Raw genomic sequence first — 20,496 nt, 5'->3', positions numbered from 1 at the left:
ACCTTCTTAGTTAGATTTAGTCTATCAAATAGCATTAAGGATGTTTATTTTGGAAAAAAATTTTACTACAGTAGATGGAATCTCAGAGTTAGTTTTAGATTGAATTTGTCAATAATCTGTAACATTTTATTTTCATTAGTTTAATTTATGCTGCCTAAAAAAATTTCCAGGTATTGAGAGAATAAGCCTTATAAATTGTGTTGTGTGAAAAGTTAAGGAGTTACTTTGCTTTATTATTTGGTTCGTTTCTAAAATGAATGAAAGCAGGGGTAGCAAATTCTAATGGTCATAAGGACCAATCAAGGAGGTAATGAAAGCACTAAATCAGGTTGTGTTTTTGAAAAACTAGATATGGTGGAGACTGCTGAACTAAGTAGGTGCCCATATAAAGGCAACAGCTATCATTCACATCCAATAGACTGCTGTCACTTGGGAATATGAGCCCAGTGTTACTAAGAGCTTTTGGTTTTAAGAGAAGCTACAACTTAAAAAAAAAAACAAAAAACTTAATAGTAACAATAAATTAAAGTAAAACACTCTCCTGTGTGTCTGACTCAGTCAGCAGGCTCTATGAAATGGGTTGCCGTGGTGATATGAGTTATTATAGATGAAATGTTCATTTTTAAACTTAAAATACAGCTATATTGTTAGAATTTGTTAGAAGCAGGTATGAATTTTGCAAATGAAGAGTTTAAGTAGGAAAAAAATTAGAGGAAACTATAAATATAACACTATTAAATCATACTTTAATTTTTATACTGGTTTTTCTCACAATTCAAAACACTGTACTACTCGTATGATTCCAAAAGAAAATAGTTTCTGCTAAATGGCTTTAGTAAGCACATATGTTACATTAAGAGGCAAAGGAGGACCAGAAATAAAACTCCCTGAAAATATCAGTTTAATTTCTTTGAAGTGTTAGATACGGACCTCTTTCAGATGTGAATACAGCTTTAACTGAGAGTGGAACTTACCATCATTTTTATTGGCATTATATAAAACCTTTTTCCTCTTCTTTTTATTCTTCTTTGCACACCATAGTTTTCCTGTTGACAATCATAAACATAAGTATAAATGTGGTATTTGTTTCCTTGAATAAATTTACATATATAGACACTTATTACATTGCTCACAGAAGAACTATTTTTCAGGAGAGTATTTATAATTTTCCATTAATCTCATGCTACAGACAGATAATCTTTAATACTTAAATCCTGTCCTTTCTTTATAGTTTCCTAAGATAATCAGTTTTGCCTCTCACATCACTCTTGCCATGAATATACATTTGACAGTTCTGATATATAAACTTAAACATGATTCCAGATGAAGACTCAAGAAACCTTTTATTAATGCCAAATATAAGTATCCAACCTGATTTTTCTGGCTCCTTATCTTCTTCTATGGTTTGCTTCATGGCTTCCCTTTGCTGCTGAAAGCTTTTCCCTAATAAGCAGAAAGGAAAAAGAGTGAAATATTTAAGACAAAAAAAGATATAAGTATTTTTTAAATCAAGGGAACAACACAAGAAGTAATTCTTCATTTATATGCCCTTCTAAATTCTTCTGCCACCACATGAGTGTGTGTCAACTACGATTATAAGCCTCCAAATATTTAACGTATTAAGTTTCAATCTCACTCTCAACCAATCCTGGAACATGTATTACTGGACTATATATCATCTATTTAAAAAGATACAGGAAAAACCAGTGTTAGAAAATTTAACAGTTCAATTTTTACAAAGCTTTCATTGAGCATCTACTATGTGGAAAGTACTACTATGCTGCATCTTACAATGGTTCTGATCATTTGAATTATTTCAAATCAAGCAATTAATTCTAGCAGTTCTTTCAAAATAATAATGTAAGCATTCATCAATTTTCAACTTTGAGACACCATTCAACATATTCCCTTGCATTTATTATTCTCAATCCATCTTTTTCTTTGTATGTATGCATATATGTATATGTTTCAAAGATTTTTTAATTTCCACCTTAAGTTACCGATACAAATAATGAAAAACCTATTATGTTTTTCCTCTCAGATTAAGATTTTAATGTAGGAGGCTTTCAAAGGTTTCTGATTTTCATCTTTTCAAACATCTACCTTAAATTAATGTATTTTTTTCTGAAGGACAAGTGGCTTTAGTTAGAAAATTCTGAATTAGAGTTCTATTTTTATTTTTAATTTTTATATTTAATTCTTTCAGTTTCAGGCCAGAGATTCTTAAAAATCAATAAGAAAATTCCATCTATGATGGGATAATCTGTTAGAACATAGTGCATTTTGTAAGAGCACAAGCAAAAACATTAATATTGAGTTTGACATACAATAAAAAGCATTAAAGGAAATCAGGGTATCCCCAGGACTCATACAGATTGTGTTACTAGATAAAACAAGTCATCATGACTATAGGGACATTTTTCAGAGCATTAAAATTTTTTTAAAAGTATGTGACATTAACAGATTAAGAAAAAACAAAATAATTTTAATAATTTACACATTAAAATGTTTAAAAACATCATACAGATGTACTGCTATGGCATGTTTTTATAGCACACACATATGTAGACTATTTTTGAAGCAGAAGCAGACATTAGTGGGAGATGGGACATTATGACCGCCTATGAATCCTTCTGACAGAAAACTATCACACTCAACCAAGGTGGGTCCATTTATTTGTCCTATAAAAAGACTTACAATGGTACCACTGAAATCTCCTTGATTCTTCTATATATTTTTGGAAACTCAATGCAGTCAGTCAATAAACACTAGTTCTAAATGTTTATGGGCTAAAGCTGGCACGGTGAGAAGATATCAAACTAGTATTTGGTACAAGCACTAAGTAGAACCATGATGACTGCCAATACTCCAGTATTCTAGAGGAATGTTCCTGTAAATATTATGTGAAGAATAAAGGGTGTAGTATCATCCTCTAAACTTAATATATAAGAAGTTCACTCCTCCTTCCTTGAAGTATGACTCCATATAGAAAGAAGTGTTTCCAGCTTTTGGGTTTTAAAGCAGATGATCTGTGGCTGTGATTTTATTATACACATAATGTATTACTTGCAGTTAAATCCAATGTAAGCCAAATTCTATGCTTAAAATCTTAAGGTTTGAGTAAGAGGGAGGATCCCTAAAAAATGTTATAGGCAAAAGGGAAAGCTAGGAAAAGCTTAAAAAAAAAGGCCTTACAAGGTCTAATTCAGAAGCACCAGTTCTGGCAGAATTATTTTTAAATATCACCTTTTATTTATTAATTCAACAGACAATGCCTAGATTTAATTAAAAGAATATGTAGTCACTGGCCCCAAGAAGTTTACAAACTGAGAGAATAATGTAGGAACTACTATAATAGAGGTACCCAGACACAATTCCATGGAAATATAAACTAGGGGCACAAAAAAGAAAAATATTTTACTAATGTAAAAAAATTACATTAGTGTATAATTAAAGTATTAATGGATACGCTTTAAAGTCAAGTATGGGCAAGAAGCTTATCTCAGTACAAAGCAAAGTGCCTTATACAGCGCAGATACAACAGTATTTGTTGAACGAATAAACTGATGAATTACCACTTTATTCTCATTTCATCATACTGGAAGTATTTCTTTGCATTAGCTCATATCTTATTATACTTCACTTGATTCTGTTTTTCCCTCACTCCACCATACCCACATCCTGGGAACTGTAGGAACAATTTGTAAGAAAAATTACATCTATACACTTCATTCCATTAAGTATCATCTTCACTCTAAGAAACGTTCCCTTATGTCCACTGTGACCTAAGTTTTAGTTTAGTCTAAATTAGGACAGTTGTCTTCATGAAAAATTGGAGGCATCCTATTTCCACTCTAAGATATCTTAGGAGAGATAAATTCAGTGATCTTACTGTTCTGATTCTTTATAAAGTGAGGAGTCTTAATAACATCTTAACAAATTCCAACTCAGACATCAAGTTTGATGCCTCATTTATAATAATCTCCTGTTACAGTATAAATTTTGTTGCCTTGATGCTATTGTTGTTCAATATAAGTTCTGTTGCCTTGGTAACAGGGTAGTCTCAATATACCTACAGTGAATGTAGCATAACATGGGATTAGTTGATGAGATTATATAATTACAGTCTAAAGCCCAATAAATTGGTCACATTTATATACAAGACACTCATGCTGCAGGTAAAACATAAAAATCTAACTACATGAAAAAGTAGTATCGTGTTTTAAAAGGCACGAAAAAGTGGGTATTTATATTCTAAGGCTTGTATTTTAAATGTTATTTTAACTCTGTACTTTCTCTATATTGTTTCTTACCTGGAACAAGCCCGGCTAGGGGCTGGTTATCTTCGTCCCCTTCCCTGTAGGCTTGCCACCAATTTGGATCTTCTTGACTGATCACATGAAGTATATCCCCTTTTTGAAAAGATAGACCTAATTCTCGACATGGAACATAAGGGTCATCTGAGGGGTCATAGTCAAAATGAGCTTTTACATGGATCTAAAAGATAAAAAGGGTAAAAATAAAAATAACAACAATAATGAAATGGCAACATAGAACAGTTAGCATAAATATAACTGAATGTTACAATTTTTCATTAGTGCAAAGGCATGAGTTGAAAGAAGGGAGGTTAGTTTAGTAACAGTATTTTGGGGGCATAATTTTCTCAGGCTCATCTGTTTTCTTCAATTAAGATAATCCCTCAGTTGACTGCAAACGTGTACAAGAGTATGCAAAACAATGCCCTGTTAGCTGTTAACAAGCTGAGGTGCTAAGGGGCCTCAAAGGTTTGAGAGAAGCAGAAGGAATCTAAGAGAGACTCCCTCCCCCTCCATTCCTGACCTGTGAAAACAATGACTCTGCAGTGAGATATGTAATTTCTAAACCACTCTACCAGGAAAGGTAGACTGTAAACCTCACCACATCTGTCATCTAAGCAGGTGAGTGTCAGTTTCCCTGGTGCCGTCATCCCTTTCCGACCACAATGGCAGTGCAACTTGCCTTCATCTCTTTCAGCATTTCTTCTAAAGGGACATGTTTAGGTCATAAACAACCGCATCCCAAACTGCTAAAATTGTCTAAATCAAGTTTATAATCAATTCCTATTATATTCTATATGTAAGCTTTTAAATATTACGAACGGTACAGGTTAAAACTTTTGTTCACTGAGTTTTTGCACATCTAAAACCTGTTATGCTTTAGCTCTAAAGGTAAGAATTTACATTGGCCTTACTGAGAGCTAAATTATTTCCTGTGCTATTTTCTCCAGTATACCACTATAAGATATAACAAAGTATTCTTTTTTTTTTTAGAAGGTATAATAATATTCTCTTTAACATTTCCATCAATAATTTCTATCCAACCTGGTCAAACAGTATGTGGTATTTCTAAAGTTGGTAAGAAGGCTATTTTTTTTTTAATTGATGTAGAGTTGATTTACAATGTTGTGTTAGTTTCTGGTATACAGCATAGTGGTTCACTCATTCATACACATACACACACACACACACACACACACACACACACATATTATATATATACTTTTTTTTCATTATAGGTTATTATAAAGTTTGAATATAGTTCCCTGTGCTATATAGGAGGAACTTGTTTATCTGTTTTATATATAGTCATTTATATCTGCTAATCCCAAACTCCTAATTCATCCCTCCCACCTTTCCCTGCCCCAGTAACCATAAGTTTGTTTTCTGTGAGTCTGCTTCTTTTTGTAAATAAGTTCATTTGCATCATAAGATTCCACATATAAGTGATATCATGCAATATTTGTCTTTGTCTGATCTACTTCACTTAGTATGATAATCTCTAGGTCTAGTACGATAATCTCTAGCATCCATGTCACTGCAAATGGCATTATTTCATTCTTTTTCATGGCTGACTAGTATTCCTGTGTGTGTGTGTGTGTGTGTGTGTGTGTGTGTGTGTGTGTGTGTACACACCATAACTTCTTTATCCAATCATCTGTTGATGGACATTTAGTTTGAAGCAGCCCACTATGATCTAACAAAATCCAACACCTGTATTCAATGAGTTTTTCTACCCTACATAGGTTAAATTTCAGGTTTGGGCTCAATGAGCAAAGCATTTGATGGACAGCCTAAGAATTTTATAAATCTGAGTCTTTTTCTATCTAATTGTTATCTGACTTACCTTAAGCCTTTTATCCTCACCATAATTGAGGCTACCTATCATAAAGATAATACCAATCCACTTCAAAAATTGTTTTATGAGAAAAGAGTATCTTTTTTCAGCTCATGAAACACTTTAAAAATTGACTATTCTCAATCAATGATGATAAACTATATGAAATTTGATAAAATACTTTGTAACTTCATTAAAAGGCATAATAACCAAGAATCCTCATGAAAGTAACAGCCTCTTTCAGAAATTTTGCTTGAAGGTATTATTAGAGAAAGAATTTTTTTTAATCTCAGAAAAATATTTTACTAACTACTATAAATAGGAAATGAGGAAATCTAAGTCCCAATATAGAAACAGCAACACTGAAGTAAGCAAGTGATCCAGTTAAAAATGTAGAACTTAGATGCTAGCCTGTTTTTGGGGAGTATCTTTTCATTTATGTACTACATAAGTTCAAACAGTACACAAAATCATAAATGTACAAATAAAATAATGCCATTTGCAGAAACATGGATGGACCTAGAGATTGTCATTCTAAGTGAAGTAAGCCAGAAAGAGAAAGAAAAATACCATATATCATTCATATGCGGAATCTAAAAAAAAAAGACAAACGAACTTATTTACAAAACAGAAACAGACTCACAGACATAGAAAACAAACGTATGGTTACCAGGGAGGAAAGGGAAGGAAAGGGATAAACTGGGAATTTGAGATTTGCAGATACTAACTACTATGTATAAAACAGATAAACAAATTCATACTGTATAGCACAGGGAACTATGTTCAATGTCTTGTAGTAACTTACAGTGAAAAATATGAAAAAGAATATATGTACATTCATGTATGACTGAAGCATTGTTCTGTACACCAGAAATAAACACATTATAAACTGACCGTACATCAATGAAAATATTTCAAAAATCGTTAAGTGTACAGCTCAATGAATTTTCATAAACAAAACACACATGTGTAACCAGTACCCAATCAAGAACCAGAGTCACCACTGGCACCCAGAAGCCCTGCTTTGTGTCCCTCTGTCACTGGCCACGCTGTGCCCCAACCAAGGGTAAACATCATCCCGGTTTCTAGCAGATTAGTTTCCCCTGTATTTTACTTCATGTGAATGGAAACATATGGTACACATTCTTGAATAAAATATGGTTAAGATATCTCCTCAGTTTGACAGTGTTCTGCTGTATTCCAACCAGAGAGTGCCTAAAGAGCCTTGTTGTGAAGGCTTGATGTGAAAACAGACTATTCAAATTCTGAAAACTCTGTCAGTTAAAAACAAAAATGAGAGTTTTGCAGGATAGCTGTGAGTCAAAACAGTTAAGCGACTGGGTAAAAAAATTACAAATACCATTTTATAATCTTGGCATTCAGTCTCTAATATACTGGATGATCAAAAAAACCTGTTTGAAAACCATCCCTGTCAATCAATAATGCTTCCAAAAATCTGTTTAAATTGTTGCTTTTTAGCCAATCTTGGAAATCTAAAAATGAAATTACAGGCATCATTTGAGATGGTGGAGAGATCTTTTTGTTAGCAGGCTTTTCAGAGATCTATGAAGAAAGACTACCTGTCAGCCTGATTGATAATTTTATCAAATCACTTTTTGAAATCAATACCCAGCATGCTGTTTTCAGTTTTTTTGCTCAGATCACTTGCTAGGATTTTATTAAAATACTTCTTATGTCACATTTCAGACTTTCAGACTGCATTTAAATTAGGTTCCCTGGATTTGTTACATGCATGCTGTTTAAGATGTACCCTAAAATTTTAGGGAACTACTGCTATGAGGGAAACTTGAAAGACAGGTGCGGATGCTGTATCTAAGTCTATGACCTCTGACAGAGGCCAATCAAAATCACCCAGAGATGCTTTTCTCTCTATTCTTGCCTAGGTTTCACCCTTTGACTATTCAGATTGAGCTGGTTTGGAATGAGGCCTGCCTTTGTGTAGGCTGGGAAGAGGAGTACATAGGATATGCTTTGTTTATGTGACAAGTTTATCTAGTGCTGTTTAAAATGTACTCTAAAACTGAGAGCAAAGTTTATTTCCTATCAGAGAAATTAACCATTTGATTCAGTCAAAGTCTGAGTATTGTCCTGACATGTACTATGTGACTTCTATCCATATATAGGCATATCTTGTTTTACTTCACTTCAATTTATTACATTTTGCAAATATTGCTTTTTTATATATATAAATTGTAGGTTTATGGCAACCCTGTGTTGTCAGATGATGATTGGCATTTTTTAGCAATTAAGTATTTTTAAATTAATGTACATATGTTGTTTTTTAAACACAATAATATTGCAATCTTGTGCAAAATATTCATGTGATTGACTTCACTGAGGTGTTCTGGAACCAAACCTGCAATATTTCAGAGGTATACCTATATTTCACTGCAATTCTTATCAGTTCTAGAAGTTAGTTCCAGCAGTCTTTCCTCTTCAGCTCTGTTAGTGGCTAATTTACTTTGTTTTCCATGCAACAGATAACATAGCTCATTTCAAATAAGGAGAGATGCTGACCCAACAGAGGAAGGCTCCAGGGTTTAACAATGTAGTATCAGTACCGTGTGCCTAATCAAAACAATGCTTGGTTTCTAATCCAAACAAAAACTTCCGTTTAAATTTTAAATTATAGAGTTGTTCAGATTCAAGTATCTCCCAGCCCAGCGTTTTTCTCTTTGCCTTTTTATTTTTCAGCATCTGTAAGCGATTCACATTTGAAGTCCAAATCATGGGGACATGGTAAAGGAATAATGATTCATTATTTATATCTTACCTAAGGGATTCAATACTCAAAAATAATTTCTCCTTGTAATTATTATTTCTGTATTTCTTATTATAGTAGATTTATCTCCAATGTTTAAAATTACTTATAGAAGAGAAAATAGTGGACATGTGTCTTCTTTTTATCTTTGGCCTGAAATTTACACTAAGGTAGACTATAAAATTAAGGACAGCATCAAGAAAAGTCTTTGCAGTGTCAAGCAACAGTTTTCAAAATCCTCCTCCTCATCCTGAGATTCCTCCTCCCTGATGCCCACTCAAGAAAGTATATCTTTATTAGTTGTTCTCTTCCATTTTCAACATAAGAAATCTGAGGTATCTGTGGGGCATCCAATGGATGTTTAATAGTAGGCAGACAGAAATGTGAACCTTAGGGTAACAGCAAACTTAACAGACCAACTGCCCTAACTTGAAAGGGGATGTTTATTTAATATACTGCACACTAAAATTTTCAACATTTTTTGCATCTTCTGATAAAACATATATTTATAAAAATCTTATTACGTTGTAAAATTCCGTATCTTCCAAATGAGGAAAAACTAAGATGAAAATTATATATTTTATACCTTTTCTCTAAGAGAAAAATACACTGGATAGCAGTGGTTCTCACCCTTTCCTTACAACCCAGTTATCTTCATAGGCTGTGAACATCCTTAAACTATCATTTTTTTTATCTGTAAAATTTCTGCAAACACATAAAGCACACATAAACAGACTGCTCCCCTGACCTGATCTCCTCACAATAAATACAACTATAGCCCAGATCTTTCCTGCCATTTCTACTTCCAGAATATTGATTCATTTTCTCCACTGGGACTGCTAACACTGAAATTTAAGCCACCATCATACTTTATAATGGCTTCAGCAACAGTTTCCTAAATCTCCTTGCTTCCATTATTGGCTCTACTAATTCAATTTCCACTCAGCAGCCAGAAGTGTTTTTTTTAATAAATACAAACCAGATCTTGTTAACATATTTAAAATCCAAACTCCCTGCTACATCCAAGAAGACCTACTTGACCTGGCCCTACCTACTTCTCTAGCCTCATCTTTTAGATTCCCTCCCTACCTTCCTACTCCCCTACTTTGCTCCACCCCCATAAGCTTTCTACACAAAGTTTCTTTAGAAATTATACCTGAAAGCTCTTTTGGCAATTAACAGGCCTGGATTCATCTCACCCTACAGGTCTCAGCTTCATGCTGCCTGCCCCCAGGAGGCTTTTCCTGTCAATTTTATATAACCAATCCCACCTCTTTTTATTCTCAGTGTTCATATTCTATTTATTTCCATCTTATCACTTGCCACAAACTATAAATAATTTACGTTCATTGTTATAAACCCAGTGCTTATTATTAGCACAGTGTCCAATACACAAAAGAGATCCAACAGATATTCATTATAAGGAAAAAAATTATTTGGAGCCCTTAATATTTTAATTATTAATACCACTGGGCTAGTGGCTAATGCTACGGTTTGTATCCCTAAACTGTGATTTCAGCATCCTCCTAGCCTAAGCCTTTAAATTCCCCTGAAACTACATCTTTCTCCTAACCTCCCAGCCCAGACCCCACAAATCAAAACACTTTAGTCATGCTCCCAGTCATTAGAATTAAGTCTCCTAGAGGCAAGAGACGCCCTACATCAATTTCAAACACTGAAGTCTCATAATACGCTTTTATTGTGCTCAGAATCCAGACTGGTTATCACACATACAGCTACTAAGAGGTTAACTCATCTACAGTTAAAATTTCTGTCACAGTATTCTAATTATTTTTTCTGGATTGATAATAAATAGTAATGTAGAGGCCTTCTAATATTTCGTGGCTTCATGGGACACTGCCTGATATATTGCACAGTGGTTAACAGCACAGGTTCTGGAATAGGGATGCGTTCTAGTCCTGACTCAGTCACTTACCAATAGTGGGCTTGGGCAATGAACTTGACCTTTCTAAGTCCTAGTTTAAATGTCTGTTAAATGGAAATAATAAAGATATCTATACTTCAAATGGATGCTGTGAGGATTAAATGAGGTAACACATGTAAAACAATTAGTACTATGCCTGGCACAAAGTAGCCATAATAATAGCTAATGTATACTGGACAATCAATAATCTCTGAATTTTTGAGTGCATAGTCCATCACTAATAAGCACCATGATCCCTTACATTTCAATTTACTCCTCTGCTTATATTAGGGCATTGGACTAGATGAGAAAAGTGTCCTCAGCTCAAATATTCTATTTTGTTCCTCCAATATTATTTCAATTATGTTGTGGAATAATCTAAAGTTTTACACACATGTCTGGGAACTTCAACTATTTTTTAAGGTCAGTGTGGAGAGAAGGAAACTGCAGTTTAAACAATGTATATGTTTCCTGGGACAAACGTGCCAGTACAAAGATGCCAAGACTCTGGCCATCTGCAACTACAGAGCAGCCACTGGCTGCTATATGTGATACAAAAGAAATCTTCCAAATAAAGCAGTACTTGTCTTGACACAGTTTAGTCATTGCATTTGTATTCAGCAAGTGATTATGGTGGGGTTTCAGGTAACATCTATTTTGTTTATCTGTCATAAATATGTTTCTTTCTAACATCATAAAACATACATCAGAAGGATACCAAGCAAGTAAGTTACTCTTACTAGATCCAGACCTGTACCACAATGATTCTCAATAAATTGGTCCTAATTTCTTAAAATCACTAATACTATATATAATTATTCTGCATGTGCCAAATAAAATTATGATACTATATTACTGTTTTCTTTGTGGAAACCTTCAATGTGAGCATTAATAATAGTAGTTCATTTTAAGCCTGTTAAGTTTGATAAAAACTTTGCAAGAGATATTGCAATTGAGAGTTCTTCACAACAAAAGGAGGAAATGAAGGAAAAAAAAATCAAACATCATTGTTTCTATTTTAAAAAGATCTCTACCCATCAAATGCTGTACTTTAAAAGGGATAAACCTGACATCTTTTCTTCTCCTTCCTCTCTCTCCCTTTCTTTTGAAAGCCATATAAATAAGTGCATATTCCAACCATCTTCTGTTGTGTCTCCTCAGATTGCAGAACTAATTTTGAAGTTCAGGAGAGGTATGTGAAAAGGAGTAGTGCACAAAGAGCAAGGCTTTTGAAATTTAGAGACAAACTATTTCCTCATTTCTCTTCCTACAAAGAACTTTAAACAGAAGGAAGGTTGCAAATGCAATATCGCCTCCAGTATGTTTCAATAAAGGGACACAGAATGACAGCCAAAAATATAAAGCATAACTGTGATGAAATATTAAGAAAAAAATAAAACTGTGTTCTCTTTCAAACTGTTATGTCTGTACAAAAGTTAAGAATAGTAACACAAGCAGCAACACATGAGGCTGCCATGTAAATCCAGCACTTTGAAGTCTATGATTTTTTAATAGCTTTACTGAGCTTTAATTCACATGCTACTCAAGTCACCCATGTATACAGTTGCATTTTTTTGTTTGTTTATTTTTTAGTAAATTCAGAGTTGCACACCATAACTTTAGAACATTTTTATTAATCCAAAAAGAATCCCCCTGCTGATAAGGAACCATTTCCATTCCCTCCTAACTCCCAACCCTTTACCTAATGAACTTCTAATTTACTTTCTGTCTCTATGGATTCACCTATGCTGGACAATTCATATAGATGAACCAATCCAGGGCCTTCTGTGACTGGTTTCTTTCACTTAGCATAACTTTTACAAGGTTCATTCATATTGTAGCATACATCAGTACTTTATTCCTTTTTATTGCCAAATAATATCCCATTCTATGGATATTCCATATTTTGTTTTCCATTCACCAGCTAGCAGACATTTTGGTTGTTTCTACTTTCTGGCTATTATGAAAAATGCTATTATGAACATTCATGTACACGTTTTTGTGAGGAGGTATGTTTTCAATTCTCTTGGATATATATACCTAGGAGTGGAATTGCTAGGTCATAGGGTAATGAAGTCCATCTGTCTTTTAATATAGCTAGAGAAAGTGTTTAACATAAAAAGCAATATACATTCTAAATTAAGAGTTGCGTATACTTCGCAAAAAAACCCACTTTTTCCCACCATATTATGCATGTTTAAGTTAAATAAACCTTCCTATAATGAGAGAAAAAGACAAAGTTCAATGCCATAAGTCATACAAATTCCGAAATAGAAGTATTTTCTATTTTTCAGTTTTCAGTTTATGAAATTAGAAATATTATTTCATATTTATTTAAATAAAATCTATCAAATTTACCTGTTTTTACTTGAGTGCAAGAAATACTTAGAGTGACCTTTCTGATAAATAAATATCCCTGTGCAAGTTTTTGTTTAGACTTAAGTCTTCAATTCCTTGGTATTTACCCAAATGAGCCGAAAACTTATGTCCACACAAAAACCTACACAGGTATGTTTATTTATAACTACCAAAACTTGGAAGCAACCAAGATGTCCTTCAGCAGATGTGTGGGTAAACTGTTATATATCCAGACAATGGAGTATCATTCAATGTTAAAAAGAAAGGCACTATCAAGCTATGAAAAGACATGGAGGAAACTTAAATGCTACCACTAGTGAAGAAAGTCAGGTGTCTACATACTGTATGACATTCTGGAAAAGGTAAACTATGATAGTCGAGACAGTGTGGTTGCCATGGGTTAGGAGGCAGGCAGTGATGAACAGGCAGAGCATAGAGGATTTTTAGGGTAATGAAACTATTCTGTACAACGGGGGATATAGGTAATGATACATTTGTCAACACCAACAATGATACATTTTGTACAACACCAAAAGTGAACCCTAAAGTAAACTATGATCTCCGGATAAAAATGAAATCATTAATTCACTAAAGTGAATTTGGTGTAAGATGTTGATACCAGGGGAGATTGTGCATGTGTGGGGGCAGGAATTATGTGGGAACTCTACTTTCTGCTCAAGTTTCCTGTGAACCTAAAACTATTCTAAAAAATAAAGTTTATTAATTAAAAAAAGTAAACAGTAGCCATTATACAACAAATAATGAACATAAAAAATCACTTACTACTGTTTCCTTGGCAGGAGGAGGCTTGATCTGTTGACTGGGAATCAGAACAAATGTCAAAGTACCATGCATATCAGACTGTAAGAGAAGAGTGTATTATTTTCAAAAGCTCTATTTATGAAAATCTTTCCATGATCTTATGAACAAAGTTCCTAAACTGCACTATTCTGGAACCCCAAGGAGACTTAGAAAAATAGGTAAACATGAAACCCATTTTATCAGGAAGCACAAATTATGCCTTTCATGGACCCCATCATACTACTGCTACCTAGGAATATGGCATTTCACAATTCCAGTCCTCTGATCCACTGGGGAAAAAGCCACTCAGCCTATAAGTTTGGGTTTTTGTCTTCCATTCAGCTTAAGCTTAGGAATATACCAAGGTGAAGGGCTGGAGGATATCACGGCATTTCTGGGTTATCTACTCTGACACACATGAATTTTAATACAGTAGAATGTGAAACAGTAATTGCGACTAGGATTAGAAAAGTGATGCAAAATACAAATATTCTTACTTTCCAGATGCCTCATCTTTGTCATGTCATTCATTCTAATTTTTAACTGTAGAGAATCTTACTGCTAGGTTCTTTATTATTTTCCAGTACAGCTGGCCCTGTTTATCCACAGATTCCGTATCTGTGGATTCAACCAACCATGAATTCCCAAAAAAAAAAAAAAAAAATCCAGAAAGTTCCAAAAAGCAAAACGTGATTTTACCACCTGCAGATAGCTACTTATACAGCATTTAAACTGTATTAGGTATTACAAACAACCTAGAGATTATTTAAAGTATACTGGAAGGTGTGCATAGGTTATATGCAAATACTATGCTATTTTATGTAAAGGACTTCAAGGATCAGGAGATTTTGGTATCCATGGGGACCCCTGGAACCAATCTCCTATGGATACCAAGGGACAACTGTACACCACTGCCTGCCTTGTTTGGATACCTGCAGCCTCGACAGTAATCACAACTTTTGGTTGAGAGCAGGGAGCAGTGCTCAATCTAAATATAGCAGCCAATAAAACAAGGACTAAAAACAGTGATCACTGGCACTTTGCTCTAGCAATGAAGGACTGGGTGAAAACAAGGATGTGAAGGTGTTTTAGATTCTTCAACAGACATCAGCAGATAGGAAACATTATATTGCAACAACTGATGTTAAGTAAATAAGAATATAAACCTGGCTTGCAGGCATATATGAAGTGATTATAAATTTCCCTTAAAAGTTGACTATAAATGGCCTCCTGATTACACCAGCACTATCTAACAGAACTTTCCATAATGAAGAATTCTGGTGAGTGGACTAGAACTGCAGAATGCCATATTCCTATTCCTATACCTTAATATGGTAGCCACTAATAACATACTGGTCTTAAGCATCTGAAATGTAGCTAGTATGAATGAAGAACTGAATTTTAAATTTTACTTAATTTAAATAGAAATAACTAGAACAAATAGCTAGTAGCTATCATACTGAATAATGTAGATCTATACCATTGTTATTATCTAATATTGTTAAGGAAACAATAATGAATTGAAGATAATTAAAAAAAAAACAAACAAAAATCAAGAGGGGATGAACTTTGTCATTAGTTTCCCTAGCAGCTACCACATAGTAGGCACTCAATAAATATATGTTGAATGAACTAATGAGTTATATTAGTGATTTCAGAGGCAACTGAAATACATTTAGTAGTTATATATCAGTAGTACCCATAGAAGAATAAAATTCTACCAACGAATATTGTGGAAACAATTACATCATGTGAAAATTACGCTGGATATGATATACTGGCTCTTAACAATTATTTTTACAATGCTTTTAAAATATTTTTATTGAGGTCTAATAACAAAGAAAACAACTTCTGTGAACCTGTCAATTATTCTTCTACATGAGTCAACTTACCAACAAGTCAAAAACCTCATTGACATCTTTCCCCCGAATTTCAATTCCGTTAATCTCCAGAACTTCATCTCCTTCATGTAACAGACCACTTTTTTCTGCAGCCCCTCCTTTTACTATCCGACTAATGATGACAGAATCCATTTCATTACGAACAGTAGCACCCTAAAAAAATTCAATATCTAATTTTAAAATAAAAATGGATTTTTTGTTAAACATTTCCTCATTTTTAAATTGTTTTTTTTCTATTCAACAATACTAGCCTTCAGTTATGCTTAGAAAAAAATTCACTTACACAGCTAGAGTAATCATGGCAATTTGGTTTGACAGCTGACCATTTCCCCTACATTTTTTGCTTCAGAAGTATTCTGTTTGTTAAAATTCTAAAATCAGACTTTTGAAGCGCACAACAGCATAAAAATGTACTTGGCTCAAAAACAATGTGAAAGCCTATAATCAAATTTGTTCTCATGCTGGAAGCTATTCAAATGGTTATACTATAAGCATAATTAGTGAACTGGACATAACTATAAAAGTATTTTTAAATTCAAAATAATGATGCAGGGATGAATACTAGCCTGGTAAATTTTTAAAATGTTAAATACTATAGCTGTGTCCAATTCACATCAAAACTGTATTAAACATTAATATTTATTACACAAATTAGAAGCACAGCTGAAATACATACACTCAAAAAATGGAAATATGAAATACAGAAAAAAGCTTGAAAGGGGATAGTCTGTAACACTCTTCTCCTGAACTTTTATTTTAAAATTCTGTCATAATTTAAAATTTTTCCAATTTCTTTTTTCTGGAGGTGGAAAAAACCTAGTTACATAAACTTCTCTTTAATAAAATGCAGTCCCTATTACATGTACCACACTATACAAGACATAATTTGAGACCTCAGGATTCAAGAATATTTCTCTAAAATGAAAGAAAATTGAGGCAATGATAGTATACTAAGAAAGAGCAAAAAGTTTTATATATAAAAACTATAAAATATTAACATTAAACAATGCATACTTCTGTATATATAAAGTATATAACTGTAATGAATGAAAAGATCAGAATTTCTAATTTATTGTTTTTTTTTTTAAAGCTGGGAGAATAATGAAGCAGATTAATGTCCCTTCTTTGTTCAACAACTACTTCACAAGCTATTTTCATCAAATTATGGTTGAGAAAAGATGATGAACAACTTTTTCTCAACTGAATAAGGAGTATGAACAACAACATAAAAATAATTCTAAAAACCTAACATGAAAAAAGAAAAACTACCAGAAATGTAAAGTGTCTTCAACTGTGTGTCACACACAAGATCTCTGTGCAGAAAGGATATCCTATCAGAGATGCAGAACACTTACCAATGGAATATCTCGAGACTTTTCTATACGAACTATTTTTACAGTTTCTCCTCCATATTGGCCAATGCTTTCATAAACTCTCTCATCTGTAATGGGCTCCAGCTGCATTTCCTGCTCAGCAACCTTATCATGGGCCAGCAAAAGTGCCTGTTTTCAAAGAAACCCACAGCACTTCAAAGTAAAAGCATGATTTTATTTCTGTAGAGAGATTTTTAACCTACTCACATACATATTCTGCTCATTAAATCTTTTGTGTGTGCTATAATTATATATTCAGATCTGTTTCCAAACTTTCCAATTGAAGTACAGATGTAACCCTGTATCTTTTATAGGTAATAACTAAAGATGTATTAAGTATTACAGGGAGTACTCTGGGATGGGGTTGGAAGTCTAAAATTAAACTTATTAAACTATATAAAAACAAAATCACTTTAAGGGCCCAACACCATAGATGATTAAAATTTATGGAAAATATAACCAAAAAAAGGAAGGAATCTGTAAAGAATAAGAAGTTGTTTCAAAAATAATGTGGATAATTTTAAATGTGAAAATAATTATTTTTAAGTGAGAGTTATAAATAAGCAAAACAGGCTATATAATATTTGAGGTCTCTTTTAGCCCTAAGAAACTCTAACTCAAACTGATTTTGAATGCTGGAAAAACCGCATATATAATACTCTGCCCATTTTGTACCTGAATATGTGGAGCATTCAGCAAAGCAGTTAATTCTTGCCCTTCCTTCTGATGGAGTGGCTTCAATACAGTTTGTACCTACGAAACAAAGGTTATTCTTCCTAGGTTACAGAAAATATCACCAGCATCCATACGGGTATTTTTTTTTTTTGAAAGTACAATTTTAAATTGTAAAAACTACTTGTAAGAAAAAAAGCACTAAAGAGAATTATAATTTAACAATGTATTTTTCCTCATAGAGTTTTCAATCTTGTTATCATGATTAACAAAAGCATTCTTTATTTATGCCTATGAATAAGATAGTTTCTTCTTGAAAATTTCTGCAAACATACTATAAAATAGACTAATAATGGTAACTTAAGGGAAAAACTGTTCTAATGGTTATGTTGCTGGGGGGAGGGCATAGCTCAGTGGTAGAGTGAGTGCTTAGCATGCCTGAGGTCCTGGGTTCAATCCCCATAACCTCCACTAAAATCAATCAATAAAAGTTATATTGCTATTTTATAGTTTTTAAATCGTATTTTATATAACTACATTTTAAGTTAGAGATGACATTTTAAAGAGCTACAGACTAACAAGATAAATTTATATGACAATAATGGAACAACCACCATAGTATAGTGAATTACATTAAAAATTTTCCCAAAGTCAAACAATTCTTGCGCTCCTACGATAAACTCCACTTGATTATGACGAACTGTTTTTTGCCTTTGTTTCCTCATCTGCAGAATGGCATCTATTATGTAAAGTTCTCAGAAGATTAAGATAATCCACATAAACTGCTTAACATAGTTACCTAGCACATAGTAATTCATATTTTGTTTGTTAGAACATAGACGTTATTCATATTTTAAAAATATTAATATTCATAAACTGGATTGGCTTCTACTTGGTAAGTATAGTCATGTACACTAGACTACTGTTTTTAGTATCTAGGTTATATTATCCTAATACAATGAGTTGGGAAACAGTCTACACTTATATGCTAAAACAATTTATTTAACGTAAGAATTATACGTTCCTTAATGTTTTGATAAAGTTTGTACATAAAATCATCAGGGCCTGGTAGGTATTTTAGGGGTGGATGCCTCACTTTCAACTTTATCCATAGTTACTACTTTTTTGGGCTATCTTTTTTGAGGTCACTTCCGGCAGTTTTGTATTTTCTTACAAAAACCACCCACGTGGCAGCATTTTCACATTTAGTGACATAAAGCTGTAACTATGTTATAATTCTTTACTCTCCTGTGTCTGCATTCATGCTTCTTTTTCTTTCCTAATGTTATTAGTATTTTTTCATCTAACTTGTCAAAGATTTCTCTATATTCTTTTGCTTTTCAAAAAATCAGCTTAAAAATCTAAAATCTATTGTTCTTTCCATTTAAATAATTTAATTCCTTTCTTCTGCTTTATTTCCCTTTTCAATTTCTAATCACTTGAACTATGTGTTTAGTTCATTTATTATCATTAAATATTTTCAGTATTTTCTTCTACCATAAATATTTAAAGGTACAGATCTGCTCTGTGGACTATTTTTCCCCCCAAATTATTCTATGTATGTTCTCACTGTCAATAACTCTGACTTTGTTCCTTTTTATATTTCCTAACTCAAATATGAAAAAGGGCACTTTGCAACAATGCAGATTAACAAAAGCAAAACTATCACCATGAATGAAAACATATAAGTAAATTAATATACTGTAGAATTTTTTATAAAAGTAAATCAAGACAAAAACAGGCATCCAGCAATTTTCTAATACCTCTTATAGCTATTACATTGTTTTTTTAGTAATTAATTCCCCTATCAAACCTAAGAGATGATAATTTGGGGAATAACTAATTTGACCACAACAAGCAGATCAAAACAATGACAATATCAAAACTAGCCTGGCCTTTGGTTTTGGTACTTAGAAAAACATGTTTCTAAATGTAAAGTTCTACATGTAAAAAAACAGGGCACAGAAATTATCTTTTTCTTCAAAAATTCAATTAAAGTTTTACTAATGAACAAGTGCAGTAATCAAAAACTGTGAATAATTAAATGCTAATTTTAAAAACTGGATTAAAAAATACATATCAAATTTAGGTTAAGATGAAATTTATAGTCCCGGATCATATATCATTTTTTTTGATAGCTGGAGAAAGTAATTCTGAGTCAGAAAGAAAATTTTGGATTAAAAATGTACCAAGATGTACAAAATGTACCAAGTCAACTCAATAATTTTATGTACTTTTTTCCCTATTTTTACTTTTAACTCAGTTCCTAAACATCTCTGAGAAATATTTCCTCATAAAGAAATTTTGACTTTTGTTAAGTGTTTCCTTCCTCTATTAATCCAGTCATTGCCTACTTCAGTGTCAACATACAATATCAGCTACTTCTACAAAGGCCTAAGGAATTAAAATGCTATTCTTATATCATACTGGCTCATTTCCACTGTGTTATAAAAATGTTCTAATCTTTTTAAAAAGAAAATACTCTCTCCTGATCTTGTACTCTTACTCTTCTCTAGCTGAAATACTTTCTAT

The 20,496-nt window shown here is 32.9% G+C and overlaps 1 protein-coding gene and 1 long non-coding RNA gene across 4 annotated transcripts in view; one reads left to right on the top strand and one right to left on the bottom strand.

Annotated features, from left to right (window-relative positions):
• Window positions 1-20,496, bottom strand: part of PALS1 (protein associated with LIN7 1, MAGUK p55 family member) — a 78,769-nt gene that overhangs the window by 12,934 nt on the left and 45,339 nt on the right. For all 3 annotated transcript variants that reach the window (XM_072963254.1, XM_072963255.1, XM_072963256.1), the window contains 7 exons: window positions 17,968-18,045; window positions 17,275-17,421; window positions 15,911-16,072; window positions 14,001-14,078; window positions 4,314-4,497; window positions 1,372-1,443; window positions 975-1,046 (listed from right to left, as the gene is read on the bottom strand). In XM_072963254.1, the coding sequence (XP_072819355.1) occupies window positions 975-1,046; window positions 1,372-1,443; window positions 4,314-4,497; window positions 14,001-14,078; window positions 15,911-16,072; window positions 17,275-17,421; window positions 17,968-18,045 (793 nt within the window). The remainder of the gene's footprint in view (window positions 1-974; window positions 1,047-1,371; window positions 1,444-4,313; window positions 4,498-14,000; window positions 14,079-15,910; window positions 16,073-17,274; window positions 17,422-17,967; window positions 18,046-20,496) is intronic.
• Window positions 4,094-17,544, top strand: LOC140696956 (uncharacterized). The gene is made up of 4 exons (XR_012073697.1): window positions 4,094-4,178; window positions 4,692-4,937; window positions 14,018-14,197; window positions 17,010-17,544. It is a non-coding gene; the product is annotated as an uncharacterized lncRNA (long non-coding RNA).

This window comes from Vicugna pacos, chromosome 6, assembly GCF_048564905.1.
Source record: "Vicugna pacos chromosome 6, VicPac4, whole genome shotgun sequence".
NCBI classification, from domain to species: domain Eukaryota; kingdom Metazoa; phylum Chordata; class Mammalia; order Artiodactyla; family Camelidae; genus Vicugna; species Vicugna pacos.
The sequence above is the reverse complement of the archived record's forward strand: the minus strand, read 5'-3'. Positions and strand labels throughout refer to the sequence as shown.